The sequence below is a fragment of the Xiphophorus maculatus genome, chromosome 10 (genome assembly GCF_002775205.1).
Source record: "Xiphophorus maculatus strain JP 163 A chromosome 10, X_maculatus-5.0-male, whole genome shotgun sequence".
In the NCBI taxonomy this organism is placed as follows: Eukaryota; Metazoa; Chordata; class Actinopteri; order Cyprinodontiformes; family Poeciliidae; genus Xiphophorus; species Xiphophorus maculatus.
Window position 1 is genome coordinate 22,929,627 of NC_036452.1, and position 24,057 is coordinate 22,953,683.

The following is a 24,057-nucleotide window of genomic DNA, read 5'->3' on the forward strand; positions in this document are numbered from 1 at the left end:
ACTCGTTCTTAGCAAAACAGCTCAAGTTCAGCCAGATTACAGGAAGAGCATCTGTGAGCAGCAGCAAGTCTCGCCACAGATTTAGGAATCTGGATGCTGGATGTTGACTGTGTCCATTCTAATATAAAGAAATTCTTTCTTCTATTGTAGCTCTGACTGTCTGCTTATGTTGGTTTCCCAGCTTGAAGCTGAAACTCGTCCAGTTTGATGTCAGTTGTAGCCTCTATCTGTATTTAGCTCCCATCATATAAACATTCCTGCTGTGATGTCCCCATGTTCTACCATGGCTGATGTACGTTGTTAGATTTAGAGATGCAAATATTTCAGTGTTTAGTGATTTGACTTGATTCAGAAACAACTTTTAATTCAGAAGTGATTTTTGATTCAGAAGCCATTTTTTTGTCGAGAAATTATCTTTAAATTATGTGACTGATGAGGAGAAGACAGTGTAAACAAACAGTGCATTTATTTAACACTATTCTATAAGGTTGCATACATACTGTATCAAACAGTTTATATTTAAATATAAATAGGTTTGTGCATAATTAACCAGTGTCATTTTAGCTTAGCAGCCTGGCTTTTGCTCAAATCAAAAAATATTTTTCAAAATATTTTTTTGAATTGAGTTCAAAATTCCTAAAAATAGAAATTACAATTCTCTACAGAAGCATTTTTTTCTGCACCCTTACTGCTGAAAAAAACAGGAGGAAGACTACAGCGCAGGGCATTCTGGGTAAATATAACCTAAACAAACACTCGTGTCCAGCGCTAACAGGAAGTGTTTGCCAAAGACAACAGAGAAGTCCTACAACCAATAAAAACTGACGCTACTCCGTTTCTGTTTACGTTTTGTGAAAAATAAAGTTGAAGTTAAGAATAACATACTGTAGAATAAGGACAAAATTTTATATAACATGTGTATAATGATGGTGTTAAACTATTGTTAGGCAGTTTTTACGTAATAACAAAAATAGTTTTAGTTTGTTCCTCGTGTATCTCAAAGCTTAGCCAGTAGTTCATCATTTACGGCATATTTTCAAGCCACAGTAAGGCTACCTTAATTAAAATTCACCGGCTACTCACTTTCCATTCTGTTGACGGCCGCCACCGAGCAGCAGCACACTGTGTGCATTCATTTGCATGCGTAAAGCACCTTTTATTTTTGAAATCACTGAACCGTGGAGCAATCATCCTTTCAATTATTTATTCTCTCTGTGTGCTGTGTCCCATTCGGGGTCGTAGGGTTGGGTGGTCGGTCGGAGTCGGTCGCGGATGTCTTCAGGGAGAGAAAGGTTGCATCCAGGAACGGCTGTCTGTCCATCACAGGGTCAGAACGCAGACAAAGGACAAAAATTAGACGCAAAGAAAGAAACCTTTATTTTCTTCGTCAGTTTAGTATTAACTGTACCAGAAGATAATATAAAGTTTGTTTATATATATATAGTAAATATATAATATTTATATAATATATATATAATATTTTTACCTTGATAGACAGCTTAAACCTTCAGCTTTAGTTTAATTTAACTTCTGTAAAAATCATTCCACAGTGTGTGCCTGGTTCTGTTACCTAACAAATCTGGCTTAGTAAGGCAAGTTCTTCCTCTCACTTTAATTTTGTAAAGAACATTTAACACTGGACCTATAACATGTATTAAATATCCAAAATATAATGTAAATAAAAAAAAAAACACACACACACATCTGAAACCATAAATAAAATGTATTATGATGTCTCTGTAAAGAAAAAATACTCATCATCAGATTGGAAATTGAGTTCATTTTAATTAATCATGCAATTTTCATTTGTAAAAAACAATTTTCTTCCCACTTCACGATTATGAACCACATTGTGTTGGTCTATCACAGAAGATCCATAAAAAATCCATTAAGGGGCTAGTATTTGTTTTCCAGGCACATTGTGTCATTTTATTCCACAATCAAGTAACTATTTTAATGTCAGTTGTTATTAAGATGCTATGTGTACCAAACATGACTTAAAATAAATTTGAATTTGTAGTTTGAAATTGAGCCTCCCTCTCTTTAAGAAACTCCTGCTCTTTTCGGAACTCTGTCTCCAGAAAGTCATCACAACATGGCTCCTCTATTAATCCTTAAACAATGTTTTTACCAGCATTTCACTGAGAAGCAGCTCCTATAATGAGCTCTGCAGATGAGCAGCTTCACCAGGTGTTTGCTAATTACTGGTGGCTAGTCTGCAAGAGTGAGTGGGTGAGTGATGGGGGCGGGATGGAGGCGAGAGAAAGAATCCAAGAAAAACTCCAGGTATATTTTTGAAGAGGGAGTATCATTATAACGTAATGTAAAGCTATAAAACATTGATTTTATATGACATCGCCCCTTTAGGTTTTGTGACTGTAATTGGACAATTGGAGGGGTGTGAATATTTTGCACTACCATGGAGTTCAGTGAAAAGTATTATTTTGTGTTTTTTAAATTCAAATTACTTTTTGATTTGTGTGTTAAATATTTAATCATTTTAAAATGTTCTTATTGAGCAACTGAATAGACCTGAAATGGACTGCAGTGTTGACCTCTGACCTGTATCTACAAACTATTTCACAAATATTCAGATTGAAAGCAGCACCATATTATTAGGACCAATTTTAGCTCACAACTTATTATTATTTTACGCATTTTCCCTTGTTGCCATGGCAAAGCGCCGAGGAAGGGGAGGGTGGGGTGGAGACGGCAATCTCCTCCGTGGTTGTCTTGGATACGACGGTTTTTCCATGTAAAGAAATGAGACGAGATGAACCTGTGGGAGCGCGGCGCTATTTTTAGGCTCGATGCCAGCATGCATGTGTGGACTAGGGCTCGTTTGGTTGCTGCTGCACGTGCGCTCCTGTGTGTAATATGGCCGCAGAGCGAGGATGGCTGGAGGCGTTTTTTTTTGTTGTTTTACGCCTGGCATACAAACACCTGAGCCACGGCCTGTGTGTCGTGGCCCCGGGACAAAGATGAGGAGAAAGGCTTTATTTGGACTGTTTGTCTCACATGTCTGCCTTCTCTACCTTCAGGGACCTTGCAGAATAACAACCAGCACAATGAAGCAATTCAGCTTCATACTGATACTGACAATATCAAGCGTTCTGTTGAGTCTGGTTATTGGTTATGTAATATTTGGATGATGCCAGGTGTCCTAAAAATGGCAGCGGATATAATTTTAGATCTGTGAGCGTCCGCATGACAGAAAGCCGGCACACAAAGCCAGCCTTTTGTTTTGACAGAGCGAGTGGAGATGATAGCAGGTCTATGACTGTGATTTCATGGCTGCTGTGCTACTGAGCCGATCTCTTCCCTGCCATATGTGAAATCTTGTGTGTGTGTAGGAAAACCAATCCAAGAGCAAAGACAGTTCATATTCCCAGGACACATACCGCTCAATACCAAATCTGAGCACAATACAGTGGATTATACTGTGTTTTAGGAACACAAACAGCATTTTCTTTAAGAAATTAGTGCAAATTGCTAAGATCATTCAACCATCTTCGACTTGTGTCCGATTCTTTCGAGACTGACATGAAAGAGGAGCGAAGCTGATGAAGATCCTGACCCCCACGACCTTCTCCCAACCCCCTGGTGTGTCAGAGCATGCCCGAGCGCTGCTGCAGTAGCTCTGATTATTTTTAATGAGCTCTGTCGTTTCGCATTGCAAACACGGGATGGCCTGGACCAGCCCCAGAGGACCGCTGTGTGCTGTGAAGGACGGCTTGGTTAAAAGTCCAGCCATGTAACATTGGAGTCAGGCGCATATCACTGCTTGGATGATAATTTTATAGATACATGTATAATATTGTAAATGGTTGGACAGTAGCAAGCAAAATGAAAGTGACATTGATATTAGAAAAACGTGATATTAGAAATATTTGGTAGAGTCGCTGTTTTATCCTCTCACTGATTTCTGCAAACACATATCCAAACATCTTAGAGGAAAAGAACAGGAGTCCAGTGACCTGAAGTCTTGTTTTGTGCATTTTAGTTGCAGTCAAGGACGTGTTGTGCAATGAACAGCAGATCTTGAAACTATCAACTGTAGATTTAAAACAAATTAAATCAAACTGGAGCACAGAACAGGATGCCTTAATCTACATAATTGTTCTTGCTACCAGAAAATGAGTATATTTTGTCTGTGCAGAGAAGATGTCATGCTGACCAAATAGTTTCCGTCTTTCACCGTTTCTTTAAATAGTGACGGGGAAATCTGAAGGCCATACGTCATGTTGAAAGGTTGCAGTTCATACTCCTGACCACTTGGATGCAGGCATTTTCAACTTTATGCACAGAGTACAACCAAGTCCATCGATCAGTTTAAAAAAATAAATAAATTGCCATCTTCTCACTACCCAAGAGCCGACAGGTGTTGAAGAGTTCTGGACAGGAGGCTTTGGAGCGAGTCTGGTTGAGCTGAACCTCTGCTGTGGGGTTTCCTCTGCTGAAGTGAGGGCTTTGTGGGATCAGGAAACGCTTCAGAGAGTCTTTGGAGAAATGTTCCCTGATTTTAGGACTTTGGCTGAAGAGGTGCTTCTGCTGCCGAGCACAGATTCATCCTTCAGATCAACATCAAACCCTTGAGACAATTGGTCACGCACAAGCAGCATTCATAACTTAAGTTCAATTGTTTAATTTCTTTGTTTATATGTAATTATTGAGGCCACAGTCAGTGTTTTTTGTCACAAGTTGTGTTTCCATTGACCATAAAATTGTACAATTTGACGTATCGAAAATAAATTTGCTTAATAGTAACACACCAGGTTTGAAAAAAACTTTTTTTTTAGTAAAAGGTTTCGGCAGTAAGATGAGGGATTCTTTTAGCTTTATCGGATTGGTTTGATAAAGCCAATCAAAACTGCAAAGAAAACACTTTGTCACATCATGTAATCCGTATCACAAGTCACATGATGAACAACCAGTGTTGGCACTGAAAACCATGAAGAAGAAAATGGCCGAAAGCAGCTGGAGCATCAGGCGCAGCGTGTTTTTTTTTTTTTTTAATGATTTATCATGTGAACAAATGCATTCACATGCGATTTTTAATTACATTTCTTGAATGTATGAAATGAAAACACAGCAATTCCAAGACTGCTACTTACATAAAAAATAATTGTATTATTTTGGTCTTTGGGAAATAGTACTGATTGTGGAAATTTTTTCTGATCCAACACATGAAAGATTTATTCTTATTTAATGTCAGACAATAAAAAGAAAACCATTGGCCTTTTTTAAACCGTGAATATCAACATATGGTTTTATCTGCAGTATTACATTTTTAGTTATCCATATCTTAAACGAAGAGTTGTCCAAATTCACCATATCTTTGTGACGTCTCAACCACTGAAGATGATTAGCTTGTGTCTATGAACAGAGCAGTGACCCTGTTCACTCTGCTCTGTTTTGACCACATCATCGTTGGTTTAACAGGGTAACTACGGTCATGGCAACTGGGATCCAGTATCCTTGGATACAGTGGCATCTCCCCCATCAGCCGCTCTCTTTTTCTTCCACCATATTGTTCTCTCCTCTTAATTTTTTCTTAAACAACCAGTACCTTCTTCCATACAGCCAGTCTGATATTTATTGAAGTTGTTTTGAACAAGTGAACAAACCGTCTGCTGCTAGATATGTAAATACTAACAGGTATTAGATTCTGGAGTTGAAGACATGTTGTGAAGCTACTTCCTCATCTACTTTCATTTGAGTAAATGTCTGGAGGCAGCAGGATTCTGTGATTTTGAATCAGGCAGTAATATGTGGCACAACAATGAATAATTATTAGAGGTGGGACTCAATTAGATTTTTTTTTTAGCTAACTGCAGGCTCAGTAATTAATTAAATGCAATTAGTTGACAAAAAAAGCAACTTCAACTCAAAAACACATTTTGCTGCTAAATTCTAGAGTAAACAGACATAGGAGCTAAAAACAAAGATATTTGTTTTTAATCTGTTATTTAGGTTGTTCAACCATCAGATTGGTGCAAAGTGCTATTATTTATATTTAGTTTTCAAGTGTTTCAGGAACTTCTGATAATTCATGAAACTTATTCAGAAATCTGGACCGTGGACGTTGACATTAGCGTTGGGGACGTCTGTGCTGCTGCTAAGTGTTTAGCATTAAGATGCTATTTTAAGTTTGAATAGCTTTGCTGATAGACTAACTCCTTTTAGCACAATTTAAACACAACAGTATTTTCCAACATCCAATCAGATTGTTTTTTGAAGCAAAATTTAACCACCGGTGAGCCAATAGAAACAGCTTTATCATCCATTGCTGTTGATAGCAGATGTTGCTTGTGCATCAGATTTAGGGGCGTATCAGAAACACATAAGTGGGACTTTTGTATGTAAAAAGAAATGTGATTAATTTCGTAAAAATTTTAATCTATTATAATTAATCTAATTAATTCATCAATGTTAATGCGCTAAAGTCTCGACCCAATAATCATAATTTGTAAGTGATTATATAAAAAAAGAAGATTAGTAGCATTTTAATTTTCTTTTGGTCAAACTAGAGTCAGGGCGCCATCTGCTCATCAGGAGTTACGTAATACCAGTTTTACAGAACAATATGTGAAGGAATGAATCAGCATATGTTCCCAAACAGTTCCCAAACTCTGCACAAATACACAGAATAAGCACAAACAATTTCTCTCCAAATCATGAGAATTTATCAACTAGTATAACCTAAGCTAGCAACAGGCATCTATGACTATGAAACAAAAAGAATAATAAAATAAACTTATAATAAACTAATGATAAAAGTAGAAAATTATGATGAAAGATAAAAAACGATGCTTTCCATTCAGTCTGTATGAGTTCAGCTTATTTTGTGAAATAGTTTCAGTGTGTAGACATGCTAATCCGATGGACTCATACCTCAAAACGCTTTCAGCTGTATTTGCAGTGAAACGTGAATATGGACTGTGATTGTAAATGTTCACCAAACACCAAAACTAGAATTCAGATTTTGATTTATGAAAACTGTCATAAATCACATATCCTTTTCCTTCCACTTCATATGTTGATGTTCAGCTGTCACATAACCGTTTGCTAAAGTTTGTGACTGGAATTAAGTTTTTCTGCACTTGTTAAGAGTGCAGAAGTTTTCCTAGATGTCAGTAAACATAAGGGTCTTCCTTAGACACACAGATCTTAAATTGAAGGCGTATTTATCTCCGCCCAAAGCTCTACCTTTCCTTTTATTTCACCTGAATTTTAAAGAGCTCTCCATTGACACATACTGAATCTTTCATTGTCTTGTCAGTGGAGATTCTCATTTCATCTTGCAGCCTGATGGTAAATGGAGCAATTAGAGCTAACAGACATCCTTGCTGAGCTAATGTTAGCCAGCCTGCCCACTCATTCACCCGCTTGCTAGGCCTTTCCAACTGTTGTCTAATTGTATTCCCAGCGGATGTGACGGCTAAAACCAGACGCCTACAGAGCAACTGGCTGCTCTATTCATAGGCCATAATACAGCTCCCTGTCATGTGCCGGAGTTATTTCAGATTACACTGAAAATAGTGAGATTGCTGTTTGTTTTCTTTCATCCTTCTGTATCATTGGATTTCTAATAGTGTCTGATAATAACCATTTCGTCTTTTTTATTGCAGTTAATCTAAGAAGTTGTGTGGAGGATAAAGGGAAGAGCCAGACTTCAAAATGCCTGTGGCAACATCCAGTTCGGACTCCGGTAACTATCTTGTTCTCTCTGTAGCTATCGGGTCTGTGTGTGTGGGTGTGTGTGTGCGTGTGGGGGTGTGTGAACGCTTTGTGGTTGATCCCTCCTCTCAGGACGTGTATCTAATCTTCTGACTTCTAATATGACTTAATGAGCTGGCTAATGGAGCACTGAAACCCCTACTCAGATCAGTCATGCCTTGAAGGATTTGCTATCTTATAGGTTGAAGCTCTCAACTCTGACTCAAAGCTGCAGTACTTAACATTTGCAAAAGTATGCTACTATTGTGGTCTGCAAAAATGTACCACTCCCGGTCAAAAACAACCATTTAGAGCAGCGGTCCCCAACCTTTTTAGTCGCGCGGACTGGTCAGCCCTTCGCAATTTTGCTGGTGGTTGGGGACCACTGATTTAGAGCCAAGGGGCAGGACTTAGCTCTGTCAGTAAACCTCCTGTTTGCTGTCCATTGTGGTAATGGTGGAAAAAACTGTTTATCCACCATCATTGGTGACTATGCTAACTAGCATTAGCATTCGTGGCACGTTGTGTGAGTGATTGACAGCGCTAAGACCCTCCTCATGGCTCTAATTGGTTGTTTCTAGCTGAGTAAAGTATTTTTGCAGTTAGTACTATTAGCACTGGGAGAAGGCGGAGTCCCCCGATTTTTAAACATTTTTTTGTCTCGCATTATACTGTTACGAGATTAGGGCTGTTGTAAACAAATATTTTAGTAATCGAGTAATCTATCGATTATTCTTACGATTAATTGAGTAATCAGAAAATAAAACCTAAAATAAAACTTTGGTAAATCTTTTTTTTTTTTTCTCCGAAGAGTTTTTGCAGCGCTAGTGGCTCATATTTTTTCGACAGTAGGCAGACAGGAAGGAGGGTGAGGAGAGGGGGGAAGACATGTGGCAAAGGTCGTCGGGACCCGCGACGTCCTCGTCAAGGACTAAGGCCTCCAAACGTGGGGCGTGCTAACCCGCTGCGCCACCACAGCACGCCCCAGTAAATCTAACATAACAGCAGTTTTACTATTGAATATCAACATCAGTCCAATTTTTCGCAGTTGAGCTTCCCTAACAATGACTTTTCTGTAGCTTAGAAAATTAACCAGTAACAGTAATAACTAATTTCTAAGTTAACTTGAAAAAAGTTATACAAGAATCTGAAGTTATATTCAATTTAATAATAAAGAGGCAGGCTCACAAATATGCTAATGAAGAAATGTCTATACTCCAGCTTTTAGTTTATGTTTTCACCTTCAGTCAATTTAATAGATGAACTCTCATCTTGCCCAGACATTTATAGTTTTTGTGTTCATGTTGGCGACGGGATTGAACACCTTCGTTCGTCACACACAGAAACATCTACCAGCTATGTGCCGCCACAATGAGCCCCGCCACGCATTTGCTGAGACTGGGATGATATTAAATAAATTTTCCGGTTCGTCCGTAAAGCTACACTTACGTTAATCATCTAATGTGCAGCCGCCCACAGCGTTCAGTCTATCGGCTCACCTGTATAAATACACCTGCAGCGCTGCACCCCGCTGTTCGCTCTGAACCAGCAGCTCCAGGAGGAGAAAGGCTGCCGTACTCCAGGCATCGCTCCCGTCATTTTAAGGATGCTTATTGGTTCCAGTGGTGGCTCCAGAATTTTTTTTCCTGCAGGTGTTAAGGGGGAGCTAAGCTTTTTCCTGAGGGTGCTATGACGGATCTTTTTTTTCCCTATAGTTATCAACACATACGCATTAGTATTGTTATTTTAATCAGACTGATTTGCGTTTATTTGACGCTTAGACGTCAGCATGAAGCTTTGAATCATTAGCCTCATTACTTCCAGATAATATATTACATTGTTAAAACAGCATTTATGACAAAGGGGATACCCAAGTATTGACCCTTTGCAACTGCATCACTTAATCATTCGAAGTACCATGATGTACATTGGAAGTGAGAATCTGGAGTATTGAACTGAGTGGCTGAAGTTGTTTTCCCAAGTTGTTTTCGTGTTTATTCATGGCTTCTATTTGTTTGAGTTGCGCTAATTTATCTGTGAATGTAACACACATGGTTGGGTTCATAGATGGCGGTATTTACAGAAGCCTGAAAAAGCTAGCTGAGAAACTGACCCATACCTTCTCCCGCCTGATGTGTTGATCAAATTACAGACTTTGCCTGAATTCACACCACATGATTTATGTCACTGTGTCATAAACAGCGTTTCCCCTTAAACCGGAGCAGCCATAAAATCGTACAGAAGACGAGGCGCTAAACATTTTTTCCATACATGCTAGGCTACATGACGGCGTAGCACTGTTTCCATGGTAACTGATGGTTAGACGCTACCTTCTCCATAATGCAATATTTTATATCTTTCTAATCATTCTTACTTATAGAGTGTATGAACATTAATCTTCTTACCTTGTATAAAGTGTTTGCTGTAAATCCGAGGTTACACCAACAGCTGCCAGTCATTATGATTCACAGCTGCATCCATCGCAGTATCTTTCCTCGTTAAAATAAAACAACAAGCTTGGTTTTGACCCTTGTCTGTCTGTGCAGCCGACTGCGCAGCACCTTGTGACCATTTTACTGCGAAATCAACTAAATAAAAGTGATATTAGGCTACCACATGTACGCATTTTGACAGGCTTTATACAGGAGAGCATAGGTTTGGACATCCATCGTGGTGGAGACAGTGACGTCAGGTGCAAAGGGTCATTTCGTCATATTTGTTCTGTTTTGTTTTTTAATTAACTTGTGTTTATTTAATTGCCTAATTAAATAATTTGACTGTCAAATTTGACTATCAATAAGTGTCCTTATAATAAAAAATGGTATGCTTACTACCGGTTAACTTCGTACTGACTAACATATGGTAGTTTGCTATGATAAACACTGTCAATATTGTGTTGACAGTCAGTTCATCTAGATAAGGGACGTACACTTTCTGACAAATTGTGACAGCTGATTGGTCAGTTGCTGACAAATGCCCTGGAATGATTGGAGGAGAATTGCTCCACGTGTGCATGGGGGTGGAGCCGGCATCATGTCACAGAAGTGATAATTCGCATAGACAAAGTTCAAATCCTCTTGCGTGATGTTTTTTTTAAAAAAAAACAAACTCATTATATAATAATTTTGTGTCTTTTGATGAAAATGCCACAACAACTACATATAAGTAATGTTAAATCAGATGAAAAAAAAAATCTAATATTTTTTTGGGGCGCTATGGGGGTGCTATGACTTTTCCACGGGGAGTTATAGCACCCCCTTGAGACCTCCTGGCGCCACCATTGATTGGTTCCCCGAAAAACGACAAAGACCCAGACATTATCATCAATCAATAAAATCCTCCTAGGCCGAACTTGAAAACTGGACATTATGCTGCTTACAGTTAGCTTTCGTCAATAACTCAGGCGGAGGTGAGAGCGCTGCGCAGCGCAAATAATAACCCGGCCGGAACACGGTGCGCTAAATAATAAAACATAACTTAACAAAGCTTCAAGGCAAATACATTTTCCTCGAGGAATTTTAATAATCAAGGTACTCGAATCGCTCGAGGAATCGTTTCAGCCCTATCCGAGATAATGGTAATTTTGATAAATATGTAAAAAAAACTGAAATTCTTTGTTTTAAATAAAAGTTACATACTGCAGCTTTAAGACTTTCCATTACAACTGAAAACTAATCAACAGTATGCTTCTGGACGTCCGGGAAATTAGCTCTATATGTATTTATTTTTTTTTATAAAACAATCTGCTTCAGAGAGCCTTACAAGTTTTTACTTGGAGACATTAAATTCCAGAAGTCATCCACTGGAGAGACAGAGTTCCAGGGAAGGAGTTTTACTGCGATTAAAGCTGTGTGGCTCAAACTGTCAGTCTTGATTTGTACACGAAGTGCAGTGCTCATACTGCATGACTGGCATTTTTAATAACACACTGTAAATTATTTCTCCATTTCCGTTTATGTCAAGTTGCAAGTCAGACATGTAGAATGTCTCCAGCAGGGTTAGAAGAACATGTTCGACTAAGCGGTTCAAATGTTCCGTCCTTTGAAAAGGGAACGCTGCTTCCGCTCTGGCGTTGTTTTGATGCACTTCTGGAGTGTCACATAATGCATTTTTATTAAGTGTAGCATTCATATTTATTTATTTATTTATTTTTTACCAATATCTTGTATTGATGAAGGGGGAGCCTGACCACTGCACACAGCCCTCTCCAGCACATCCCATAGACTCGTAAAGGAGTTATGATCCGGATTGTGTTTCTCAATTTGAGCACCATATCGTAGTAATTATCCAATATAAGACTTGTGCCTATTTGCTGAGTTAAATCCAGGTGGAGATTTAGTTTTTGACCAGTCAACATATAATCTTAACTGGGCAAAATTGCTACTTTTATAGAACTGCTTGTTCTATAAAACTAGCAGTTTGTTTAATTTTCATGGAATAGGTTTGAACTGATGAGAGATTCTGATGCTTTTATCAAAAATAAAAAAATAAAGTTCTAAATAAAGCCTTCAATGTCCTAGTGTTTATTCACAAGCTTAAAATAAACTTGTTTTTATTTAAAACAGACAATTTTCCCCCACTGTTACTAAAATAATCAATATTAACTATTATAGATGTATAGATGAACAATACTTTGGAGAAAGCACAGTTAATGCACTGAATATTACACCTTTTGGCTGGTTTGCTCTTTATCTAGTAGTACTGGGAGTGTCACATACTGGTAGCCTACAGCCCACAGCTTGACAGAGATTTCACTTATAGCTTGGACTTGACTGTACAGTACATGGACCAAGGCTTTTTTTTTTATGACGCCACACTATAAATGGTGTTTTAGCATTTTATACCATGTCGATTTGTATGATCTTATCATGTGTATAAAAGTCACATTTAAAACCTTGCTTTATTTAAACAAAATTCTTCTGTCAGCCCAGGAGCAAACAGCAAAAAAAATCCTAATAACCACAGCCCAATCAAGTCTGTTCAGCTGCTCCTGCCTGCAGCTCAGAACCTTTAAAAGAACCCAATCAGCATTCACTGAGGTAAATGCAGCTATTTCATGATTTCAGCAGTCCAATCTCTGTGGAGCCACAGCTTACCTTTTCTTCTGTTAACACATCTACCAACCACTGACAGGGTTACTATACTGTATGAAGGGTAACACAGTTCAAATCAATGGAGATTTACACCAGTGCATTTAAATTACTTCTTTTTAACCTGACTGCTGTCAGCAATCACCATTTTAAATCACCATTTTAAACAATCTGAGCCTATTTGGTGATGGATTCACATCAGATCTGTTTGGTCCACTTCAATCAAACTCCAGTTCGTTTGACCAAAAAGTCCAGTTTGTTTGGGAAGGTGTGAATGTGCAGTCAGACCAAAACCTCGAACTCTAATTGGCCTCGGTTCGGTTGAAGGTAGTATGAATACATATGAACGCCAAGCAGACCTGAAACTGTTCCAAAAGCAGGAAGTGGACTATAGCACAGGGCATTCTGGGTAAATACAACCAAAGCAAACCTGCTAGTGCTCGTGATCTTTCACCAAAGACCAACAAGGAATCCTAGAGCTGCTCAAATCTGACATTACTCTATTTTTGCTTCCATTTTGTGAAGAAGGAAGTTGCGGTCAGTTTCTTCTTCTGAGGTTTTTGTGTCGTTTCCTTCAGTCTGTTTGGATTTATAGTCAAAACCAGGAGTGGTGGGATTGTGATGTGATGCGCAAACACATACTTATTTTATAAGTTTAGAATTATAATTTTCAGCCAATTTTTATGTCCAATTTTACTACTGGCTTCTGCTGGGCAGAATTATGATGCACTTCTCATGTCAATGAAGCAAAAGTCGGATGAAATGTGACATGACTGTTCAGATTACAGGCGCATTGAAAACTATTTGGTACATGTCTGATTTAGAAGTTGCACAAGTCTGATTTTTGGGGGGGAGTGCAAAGGTCACAATTGGGTCATTCAAACTGCCATGAAAAAGTTTAATATGTGTCGCATTTGCCTGGCGTGTGAATGTAGCCATAGACACACAGAGAATCGGACATAGAACAGTTTCCCTACTGCATTCGAAGTTAGTAACCATAACAACAGGATGGTTTTCACAGGGTTTGTATGCTCGTCTTTCTTTGTTATCGACTTCTGAGAACCTGTATTAGATCACCAGAACTGTTCTGGAACAATCCCTGGCTGTACTTCTTCTGTTAATGCTATCGCCACATATGGGCACTCAACGGGTTTCTCAATGTTTCTGTCAGCATTTCCATTTTGTCATCTATACGAATTTAGAAGAAACAATTGATCATGTTAGGAGGAAAAAACACAGTCCTTAAAGGGGCAGTACTATGTGTTTTCCAACCACATAGTGCCACTTTATAGCAAAATAAAGTAGCTATGTTACCTTCAGTTGTTATAAAGATGCTGTATTCATCAAATATGAATTAAAACAAATTTGACTTTAAAATTTAATGCTTTGAAATTTTGCCTCTGTCTCTTTAAAAACTCCTGCTCTTTCTGAAACTCCGCCTTCAGGAAGTCATCACAACAGGGCTCTTCTATTAACCTTTTTTTTTTTTTTTACAATGTTTTTACCAGTGTTGCACTGAGAAGTACCTCATATAAGGAGCTCAACAGATACACAGTATGCTAATTGCTGCTGGCTAGTCTGAAGGAGCTGAGTGGGGGAGTTGCAGGATGGGGCTGCTCTGTGTGGTGGAAGTTCTGAAGCTTGAAAACGGCAGCTCTGAGGAGGAGCTTCGGTCCCATCAAGAACAGCTAAATGGTTGCCACAGGAGATTAGAGGATTTCTCACACATGCTCGAAAGAATCAAGGAAACACGCCAAGTATGTTTTTGATGAGAGAATAAGATTATAAAAGATGTAAAGCTCAAAAAAGTAGATTTTACATGTTTCTGCTGCTTTAAAAATAAAATGAGTAGTTCATATGGGAACTAAATCTGGACGCGTTAGTTCTTTCAGCTCAGAATCCAACACGTTAATAAATAGCTATGAATGATTTACTGTCCCACTGGAGGCTAACTGGGATGGCTGGTTTGGGATTACTGTTGTTTCCTCAGTTGAACTGGAAACATTATCTAGGGAGATGGACGCCTGGGGATCTTTGGTCAGGCCTGGAAGCCATCTTGCTCCTGGTGTCTGACATGGATGGATGGATCAGGAACCTCCATATATCTTGTTTACTTCAGACCAAATGGCAGTAAAAAAAAAAGCCAGATACAGTAGATTTTCTGTATATTGGTTTCATATGTTACAGGTTCTTGGTGACTAAAATGCAGAACCTTAGCTGATTCACAGTCTACACCTCCTTCTTCCTCGCCCTAATCCTCTGCGGATCTTTTCCCTAGTTGACCCCTGCAGAGAAAACTGGACAGAAAATGATCCTGCCTTCCTCCCTTCCTCTTCCTCTAGAAGGCACCATGCTTCCTTCTCTCTGCTCCTCCTCCTCTCTTTACTCACCCATCCCTGCGCCGTCCCCTTTCATTCATGCAAAAGAGGAGCCTCTCAGCCCAGGCACAGTTTCTACACATTCATGTTGAGAGCAGGTAGGGGAGGATGTAGAGAGCGTGAGGATCTGTTCTGGACGGAAGAGGCGAGGATCGGTGACAGAAAGACGAAGGGGGAGATCTTACCCGGGTATTGGGCGTGTTGCTAGGAGTGCGTGCCCCGTGAGAGAGGAGTCGCTCAGCATGGCTGGCAGCCCGTTTGGGAGGCTCTCTCTGGGGGAGGGCGACTCAACCAACTCCTTGGAAGGAATAGAAGTGAAGCTGTGCAGGGAAGGTAAGAACCAGGCTTGTATCTACGGGCTGGCTCAGAGATCTTTGGATGGCTCACCATGGTGTGGAGAGGAAGAATGCTACACAGAGGTGTAGATCATAGCGAAGATGATGAGTGGATTCAGGCAGCAGCTGATTTGCTGGTGGAGCTGCTGGTGTTGGGTGGCCAGTTGTTTTAAATTTGCCTAGCACCTGCTCTGATGTAGTGCTGGGATGAAGATGATCGTAGACAGGCTGGAATCGGCGGTGGTGTGTGTACAGCATGCTGTAAACAGGAAGGAGGACAGAAAAGAAACCCTCTTCTACCTTACTGAGGCGTCATAGGACTGGTATCAGAATCAGAGCTGGGGCAGGTTTGAAATTCATACTGTGTCATAAACTTGAGAAAAAAATGCATTAAACTGTAAAAACTGTAGAACATGATCTATCTGGTTTTATTTTGAACTGAATTATTCCAACTGCAGCCAATACAAAGTACAAAACATGAATTACTACAGCTACAATGGCGCTATCTATAACAGATATTTAAAGAGGCAGTATTATGTACAAATTAACTTTTTTGAGCTTTACATTGTGTTATTATGTTATTCCCTCATCAAAAACATACCTGAAGTGTCGCTTTGATTCTTTCATGCATGTTAGAGAAATACTTTAATCTCCCTTGGCAACCATTCAGATGTACAAAATGCCTGGGCGAACCTAGCCCCACCTTCAAGGACAAAGCTGCAATTTCCAAGCCTCCAAGTTTCCGCCTCACAGAACAGCAATCCCTCTGCAGTCTAGCCAGCATCAATTAGCTAGCATCTCGTGGATCTGTGCATCTGCTGAGCTCATTATAGAAGCTACGTCTCAGTGAAATGCTGGTAAAAACATTGTTAAAGGGTTAATAGAGGAGCCATGTCGTGATGACTTCCTGAAGGTGGAGTTTCAGAAAGAGCAGGAGCCTTTGAAGAGTCAGACGACCAATTGTAAGTCTGTAAGTAAATAAAAAAAATTAAGTCATGTTTGATATACGAAGCATTTTTATAACAACTGAAGGTAATGTAGTTACTTAAAGAGACACGGTTTTGCTGGAAAACACATAATACTTCCCCTTTAATGGAAGCAAAAGTGCTAAACATCTCTACAGTGCCCCCTAAATTGAGACAGGCCAAATCATACTTTCTACAGATCTGCAATTTGCTACATAGAATTCTCCCAAATGAAGAAAAAACATCTCTTGGTTGTTGTATGTCCTAGAATGTACAGGAAGACTGACATTTTGGATCAAAAGGTCATTTTTTTGCAAGTTTTCACTTGTACTCACCTTTAACAAACTCCTCCTATGGACATCGAGCCATTGGCTTCATCTTTGGTCATTACTCAGTAAAAGGGACGGGGGATTAAAATGATCAAAATCTAGATTTTTTGTGCATATCTAGGGGCTTGGTGAGCCCATGAACTTTTCTCTCCTCACCTACATACCAAAACATTCAAAACTGTAGAATTTGCACATAGAAAGTCCGAATTGCACCAAACGCAGCAAACACCGTATGAGTCATTCATGTTGGATTTTTAACAATACTAAGGGCCTTGGGTCGCCACATGGCTTGCAGCTATTTTTAAAACTGGATTTTGAAACATAGACTTGAACTTGCAGCAGCATATTTGGGAGGGTGCAATCCTGGAAGATTCTATGATTCATATTTCTGCAGAAAACTGACTGCACTTCCTCTGATATCAAAAGGATTTTAAGAAATAGGAAGAGCTTCGAAACTAAATGTAGAACAATGTTTTTAAAATTCAATACCCTTCACATAGTTTAAAGTCTGTTGAGCGCAGAACCAAAAAAAGTGGCAGTTTGCTTCTGATGTGAACGCAGACCAGCCTCGATCCAAACCAACTACAGCAACTATGCGGTTATGATTATGATATCACAGCTGAGTGTTAAGATGTAGTAGTATCAACTACGTTTTTTGTCTGTGCCTTGCAAGAGACCATTTGCTTACATATGAAAGCCTGAACATTTCTAAAGATGGGTTACTTGGTCTGCATCTGAAAACAGATTTTGTTTTTGTATAAATAGAGAGAAACTACTCTATTTTTACTCCAGGTTACCATGTCAAGACAATTTTGTCTTTTCTCTAAAGAGGACACTAGTCATTTTTGGGTTTTTATCAACAAATAAAATTCAAATCATAATGGGAAATTAAATGTTTTTATAGAGAATATGTAAAGATTAAATTTGAGCTCTGAATCCCAAATATTCATAAATATGTGAAACATTTTCTGTCCCACTGGTGGCTGACTGGAATGGCTGGTTTGGGAATGCTGCAGTTTCATCAGTTGAAGTGGAAGAGTTATGTAGGGAGAAGGTGGACCTTACAATTAGAGAATATTATTCATGCCTAATTATCTAGTGGAAAATCAATAACTGTGTTTCCATTAGCCATAAAATTACAAAAATTAATTTGCTTAATGGAAACAGCGATTTTGAAAAATCCCGTTTCTTGCTAAAGCATTTTTATGCTTGGATGAGGTGGTTTTTCAGTTGTATAAATAGATGCATTTCACAGTGGGAACACTCTTTTTTTATTGCAGTCATGTGATCAAAAGTTGGATGTTACTACTGATGGAAATGACAAAAAGATGAGAAGGAGCACGAGGATGTAACTGCTTACATCCGTCTGCCATGATTTTTAAAGAGCTATGACGTGAACAAACGTATTCACATGTGATTATAATTTAATTTCTTATTTAATGGAAACACTGCAATTGCGAAATTGTTTTTTCGACATTAGCAGAATATCGACAGAGATTTGCCCACATTTGAAATGGAAACAAAGCTAGTGAGATAAGAAGTTCTTTAGAGAAGTAAAGCATGGTGAACAAAACAAACAACGTGGCAGATCCTGTTAGAGATAATTCTGTTTGTTGAACTGAATAATAATGTCTGGATAACGTTTACTTTTCCACCATGGGAACCTCCATACTTTCACAAATAATTAATGGATTTCATCAATAATAAATAATATTGCATTTCTTGCAACGGTATTTTTTTAAAAATGCCATTGCTTTGTCTCTGTTGATTCATGCACGCAAATACCTCAGGACGCCAGTTGAGGGGATTAGAAACAAAAAACAACTAGTTTATGGTGTCATGTTAAATGAGACAAGACTACACGCTTCATCACATCACTTGCCAAGCCCACTGTGTGTCACATAACGTGCGGCATTGCAACGTATCCTCTGCTCTCTAATGTGGCCTGACAGGCCGGCGGTGACAGCCATAATGAATCACATTTTCTGTCAAAGTAGTCTGTCTACCAGTTCAGGGTGAGGGCGTGTGTTGGGTGTGTGTGTGTGTGTGTGTGCTCCTGTTGGTTGGAGACGGTGTAGAGCAGACCTTTGCTTCATTGCACATTCACAGTGAGTAAGAACGGGGATCATTCAAATGCACAAGCCTTTGGATCAGAGAAGCCTGAAAGTGTCAAACTCCCAAACCTCACATCCTGCTCTGCCTTTCTGCTCCCAAAAGCCTCACGCTGCAAGAGAAACCCTTTGAAGGCGAGTGAAGCAGCGTCCAAGCAGGAGATGATGAATCGTTGAGTGCACTGTGTTGGTCGGATTAGACTGTCTAAAAAAATCGTTGGGGTCTCAACAGAAAAGGACAATTCAATTTGGTTCAGCTCAGGGTGTCTGATAAGGCGCTTCAATGATCTCAACGTAATCTTTCATTCACAGCTGGATGAAAAACGTATGTAGAGTCATATAGGGACGCACTGATTCACTTTTTTCACTTCCCATACCGATACTCATATCAGTTTTAGTATTGGCAGATATCGATCCGATACAGAAAATTGGTGCAAAATTGGCATTTTTTAAACACAGACATACATGTACTGAATTACAAATTTATTTGACAACTCTGCATCAGTACAGCACACTAAAATACATAAACTGCTTCACAAGTTTGGTCAAACATGTTAAGACAACTTTAATTTGTTCAGTCATACAATTAGGAATAGAACAGCCAATGGAAAATAAATAATAATAAAAAGTCAAACATGTACAAATAAACCGCACCCAACTTTCTTTCAAATGGTTCAGAAAGTGCAATTAATGATTCTAAACATAATGTAAAATAAATAATAAAGCATGATATTGCTCAAAGCACAAAGCATAGAATTATACTGAATAGATCTGCCTCATGGACACAATGTCATAAATACCTGATCTAGAATTGTTTTCAATATCGGAACTGATACAGATATTAATATCAAATCCCTGTGTTTCTATAGTCAAAGTCAAAATGGCTGTCTCATTCCAGCCACTTCAGAGGATAAACTACCTGCTGCCACACAGATGAGGTGTGATTAGACTGCCAAATGTCAACAGATGAGCCAGGTCACATCTCCAGAGGTGACTTTAATGGAAATGCAAGTCTCACCAGATACAAAAACGTTCAAGTTGACTCCGGGACTAGGCTTTTTGCTTCTGCCATTGCATGGATAATTAATGTGTAAAATATCACAACTTCATCTTTACCCCAACCTGAGGGCTTTGGTTTATCCAATGAACGAGATTATTGGATCAGTTTGGCCAAATGTTCATATCTAATTTTTTCATATATGCATATGCATTGGAAACACAGGATATTGTATTAGACATTAAACAATGGAGAAAATTGGGTCAAATTTATTATTAGGGAAAATGAGTATCAGGCTATAATATTAGTAGCAGTGTCTGTTTCAGTAAGTCAATTTAACTTGCATATTATAATAATGATTAAAAACAGATTAAAGACAATGGTGAAAAAAATTGAAAAAATGTATGAATTAAATTTTTATATTTCTGCCTTTTTACTGACAGACAGATGTAGAGCATAACTGTATGCCATATTTCCACTATCTTTCTTCTCACCCCGCTGATCCAAGCAGAGGGAAAAACACCTTGTGTTCTCCTTGGAAAGCAAATTGGTCGCTCTTTGGATGCAAACAGACTTTAATGTCAAAAGGCAGCAATGAACCTTCCTTCATTTTCATGCCACAGTTGCCCTGACCTATGAAAATCTTTCCACCAGGAAGAGGAATGCGTGTATGGTGATACATGCTGCAAGTTGACTTCCTGAAGGCGGAGTCTCAGAAAGAGCAGGAGCTTCTTAAAGAGACAGAGACACAATTTCAAGGCATTAAATTACAAAGTAAGATTTCTTCTAAGTCATATATATGTATTTTTATAACATACTATATGTTATAAAACATATACATAATGTTTTATAACATTATTACATATATGCTATATGTAACATTTAGCATATGTTACATATAGCAAGTAACATGCTATATGTTACTTGATCATGCGACAAAGTGTCGCTATGTGGCTGGAAAACACATAAAACTTCTCCTTAAAACCACATATAACTTTCCCACCACTGTTGCATTCTCTCATAAAATCCCAGTGAAATACATCGCTGGCTGTTATGCGATAAAAATCAACATGGATACGTTTTAGGCACACCTTAACGCTGCGTCTGTCTAAAAATAAATGCAGGTAATTGAATGAACATTGGAGTTTTCAAAAAGCTTTGGTTGGCCTTGTTCACGCTGAGCAGATGAGCTTAAAAGTCAAGCCTGTACAAGTAGCTCTCAAACACACAGACCGGGCCAGTGAAGCACTGTGCGCTACACACTACACAAGCCCACACACACACTTCAAACAGCAGCCTCCTAACTCATCTGGATGAGCTGCAAGAAGATTTGACATTACTCACACACAGCAGAACAGGATCCATTTCATTCCGTGCATTCTGAGTCCTCTTTGCCAGAGAAACGTTGTCCTCTGAATTCATAAAGAAGGCAGGTTACGCTCTGCAGATGCATCAGGTCGGGGGGGGAAAAAAAAACCTTTTCTGTGGAATAAAAAGTCATCATATTCCACAGTCAGATCTTAATAAGTCTGGAACACGCCACAGCGGAACAGACTGTAACCCCGTCACCTGTATCACCAAACTGAGCCGGGTGCGTCGTTTATATCAGTATGCATCTGAACACTTTGAAGATTTCATCTTTTGCTCCTTAAGGGAGTTCTAGCAATTATAATATGCTGTAGAGCTGAGGACCGAAGGAGCGAGTTTGAAGGGTTTAATAATGCGTTGAAGAGGTGTCTGTTTTCAGGCACTTTTTGTCTCCCCTAAGGATAAACTCAATATACTCAACCGGCAGTTTAATAGCGCGTCAGTGAGCTAAGAGTGCAGTAACATCAGCAGGGAGTGTTTCAGGGGAAAAAAACCCAACTTCGGTAATGTGTTTTCACTGCCTGAAGTTGACATTTTTAACTATAGTATTTTATCCAGTTGTGAATGAGAAAATAAAATTAAACGTCTCATTGATAAATTCTCATTTATACATACGCAGATCAGAAACCGTTTTGTTGTTGTTTTTTTTCCCCATTTATTGATCAGTTATAAATTCTGGGTACTAAATCTCTCCACTAAGAATAAAACACTCCTGTCTTTTAAGGCTTAAGACACTTGTTTTGAGCCACTTCATATTAAAAGGAGGCTTGCTTTAAAGTCCTTCACAAATCATCATGATCCTAAAAATCCAGTTTCTGCCTCCAACTTTGAGGAAAGCTTTTGTTTTCTGGCTAAAAATAAATCTATAATTCACACTTCGATTTTGATCAGAAATTTGAACTGTCCCAAAAACCATAAAATATTGTTTTATCTCCCTCAAAAGTTAGGCTTGCAGACTTTTAAATTAGAAGAGTTTTGAAGTTGCTGTCAGGCCTTTCAGCTGACCCTGAAGATCCTTCCCACTGTGTTTTGAGTAAAGGGAGGCTGCAAAATATTAGATAATGAATGATTCATGACTGAATCTATAAGTAGAAAATAATAAATATTTTGAAGGTCCTTTTTTTGTTGCTCAAAACATCTTAGGATCCTGCTGGAAAACCTCAATCTCTCAGAATGTTGTGAGCATAATGTTCAGAACTCTAGATCAGGGGTTTTCAAATCCAGGGTTCGTGTGTCGATGTCCTGCAACTTTGAGACGTGTCTCTGTTTCAGCACACCTGAACCAATTAATGATGTCATTAGCACAATTGTGCTAATGAGCAGGTGGTTCAGTTGTTTGATTCAGGTGTGTTGGACAGGGATACATTTAGAATTTGCAGTTGAGAGGATTTGATGGGCCCTATTGGCTTTGGTCTTTCTCTGCTTCATTTTAAAACGTTGATGTTATAAAATGCCAAATACATAGTCAAGTTAAGAAAGGAAATGTTCTTCAGGTGATGGAAGGCTGACTTTGCAACTGTCTTTATGTAACTCTGAAAGTTCAGGCCTGAGTCAATGACTGCAGCCAAATTTCTGGCCTGATCAGTAGTTTCTGGCTGTAATAACTAGGTGTGTTTCCATTGCAGATGTGTACAAAACTTTATCAGTATTCCACTAACATCGAAAAAACAATTCTGCAATTGCGGTGTTTCCATTAACTATGAAACGTAGTTAAAATCATATGTGAATAAGTTTGTTCAAGCAAAAAGTCATTAAAAAACTTGCTGTGCCATCATCCTCCTTCCACTTCCTGTTATTTTCTTCTTCAAGGTTTGTGGCAGTGGCAAGATCAGCTTGTTGGTCATGTGACTTGCATGATGTGAAAAAAGTGCTTCCACTGCAGTTTTGCAAAAACAAACCAATTTCGAAAACCACCTTATCCTATTCCCATTATATTAAAAAAACAACTTTTTTGGAAATGGGCGTATTTCCATTAAGCAAATTTATTTTCAAACTCTCAAATTGTGTAATTATACGGTCAACAGAAACACATCTAGTGAGGCTGCGTGCTGACTTGATGGTTCCTCTTTGAGTCCAGAGACATTACTTCAGTTTTGTTTTTGAGGAGTAAGAAGTTAATACTCCCTTTTTTGGACAAAGTTAGGCAAATTTTAGACATCACTTCAGAACAAACTATCATTTTTTTAGAGGATTTATTTGCACTTTAAACCAACTTGTTTATTAAAAGTTCAGTAGAGCAGGATGTTGCATCGGCCCAACGATGGGGAGCGGAGAGGGCCAGCTGCAGGCTGAACTCTGCTGTGTCTAATACCCCCCTGAGGATCGGACATGGAGAAACAACAACCACACAGCCACTTCTCCCACATCCCTTCCTCCATGCCCCCCGGCTCCTCTGAGCATCTCCTCTCTGTTTATCTAACCACAGCTCCTTAGCAACCTTCGCTAAGTGTTGGCTGAGAGGTTTGTGTTCCTTGCTGTGAACTAACTACAAACGCTAACGGGCCAGGTTGTTCCACCGTCTCCGTCACTTTTGTAACCCTCCCTATGGGATGAAGAGGCACTCAGGCGAGCCTTTCACCGACTGAAGTAGCTTCATTTGGGTTTGCAGTTGTTAGGCCTTGCTAAAGAGGTACTTGCTCTTGTGATCTTTATTTGAAAGATTTGAGTTTTGCACAAATAACCTACGGCTGACTTCTTGTTTTAATGTCTTAAAACTCGTGGTAAGATCTCCTTATACGTTCACATTTTTGCGGAACCCCTGACGC

At 38.9% G+C, this 24,057-nt stretch overlaps 1 protein-coding gene across 2 annotated transcripts in view; it reads left to right on the plus strand.

Annotated features, from left to right (window-relative positions):
• Nucleotides 1–24,057, plus strand: part of LOC102220715 (MAGUK p55 subfamily member 2-like) — a 55,510-nt gene that overhangs the window by 7,000 nt on the left and 24,453 nt on the right. Inside the window, exon 2 of one of the 2 annotated variants that reach the window (XM_005811559.2) lies at nucleotides 7,632–7,711. In XM_005811559.2, the coding sequence (XP_005811616.1) occupies nucleotides 7,681–7,711 (31 nt within the window). In that variant the 5' untranslated portion in view covers nucleotides 7,632–7,680. Of the gene's footprint in view, nucleotides 1–7,631; nucleotides 7,712–15,250; nucleotides 15,521–24,057 lie in introns of those variants that run through there. The other variant, XM_014473521.2, reaches the window with a different exon arrangement.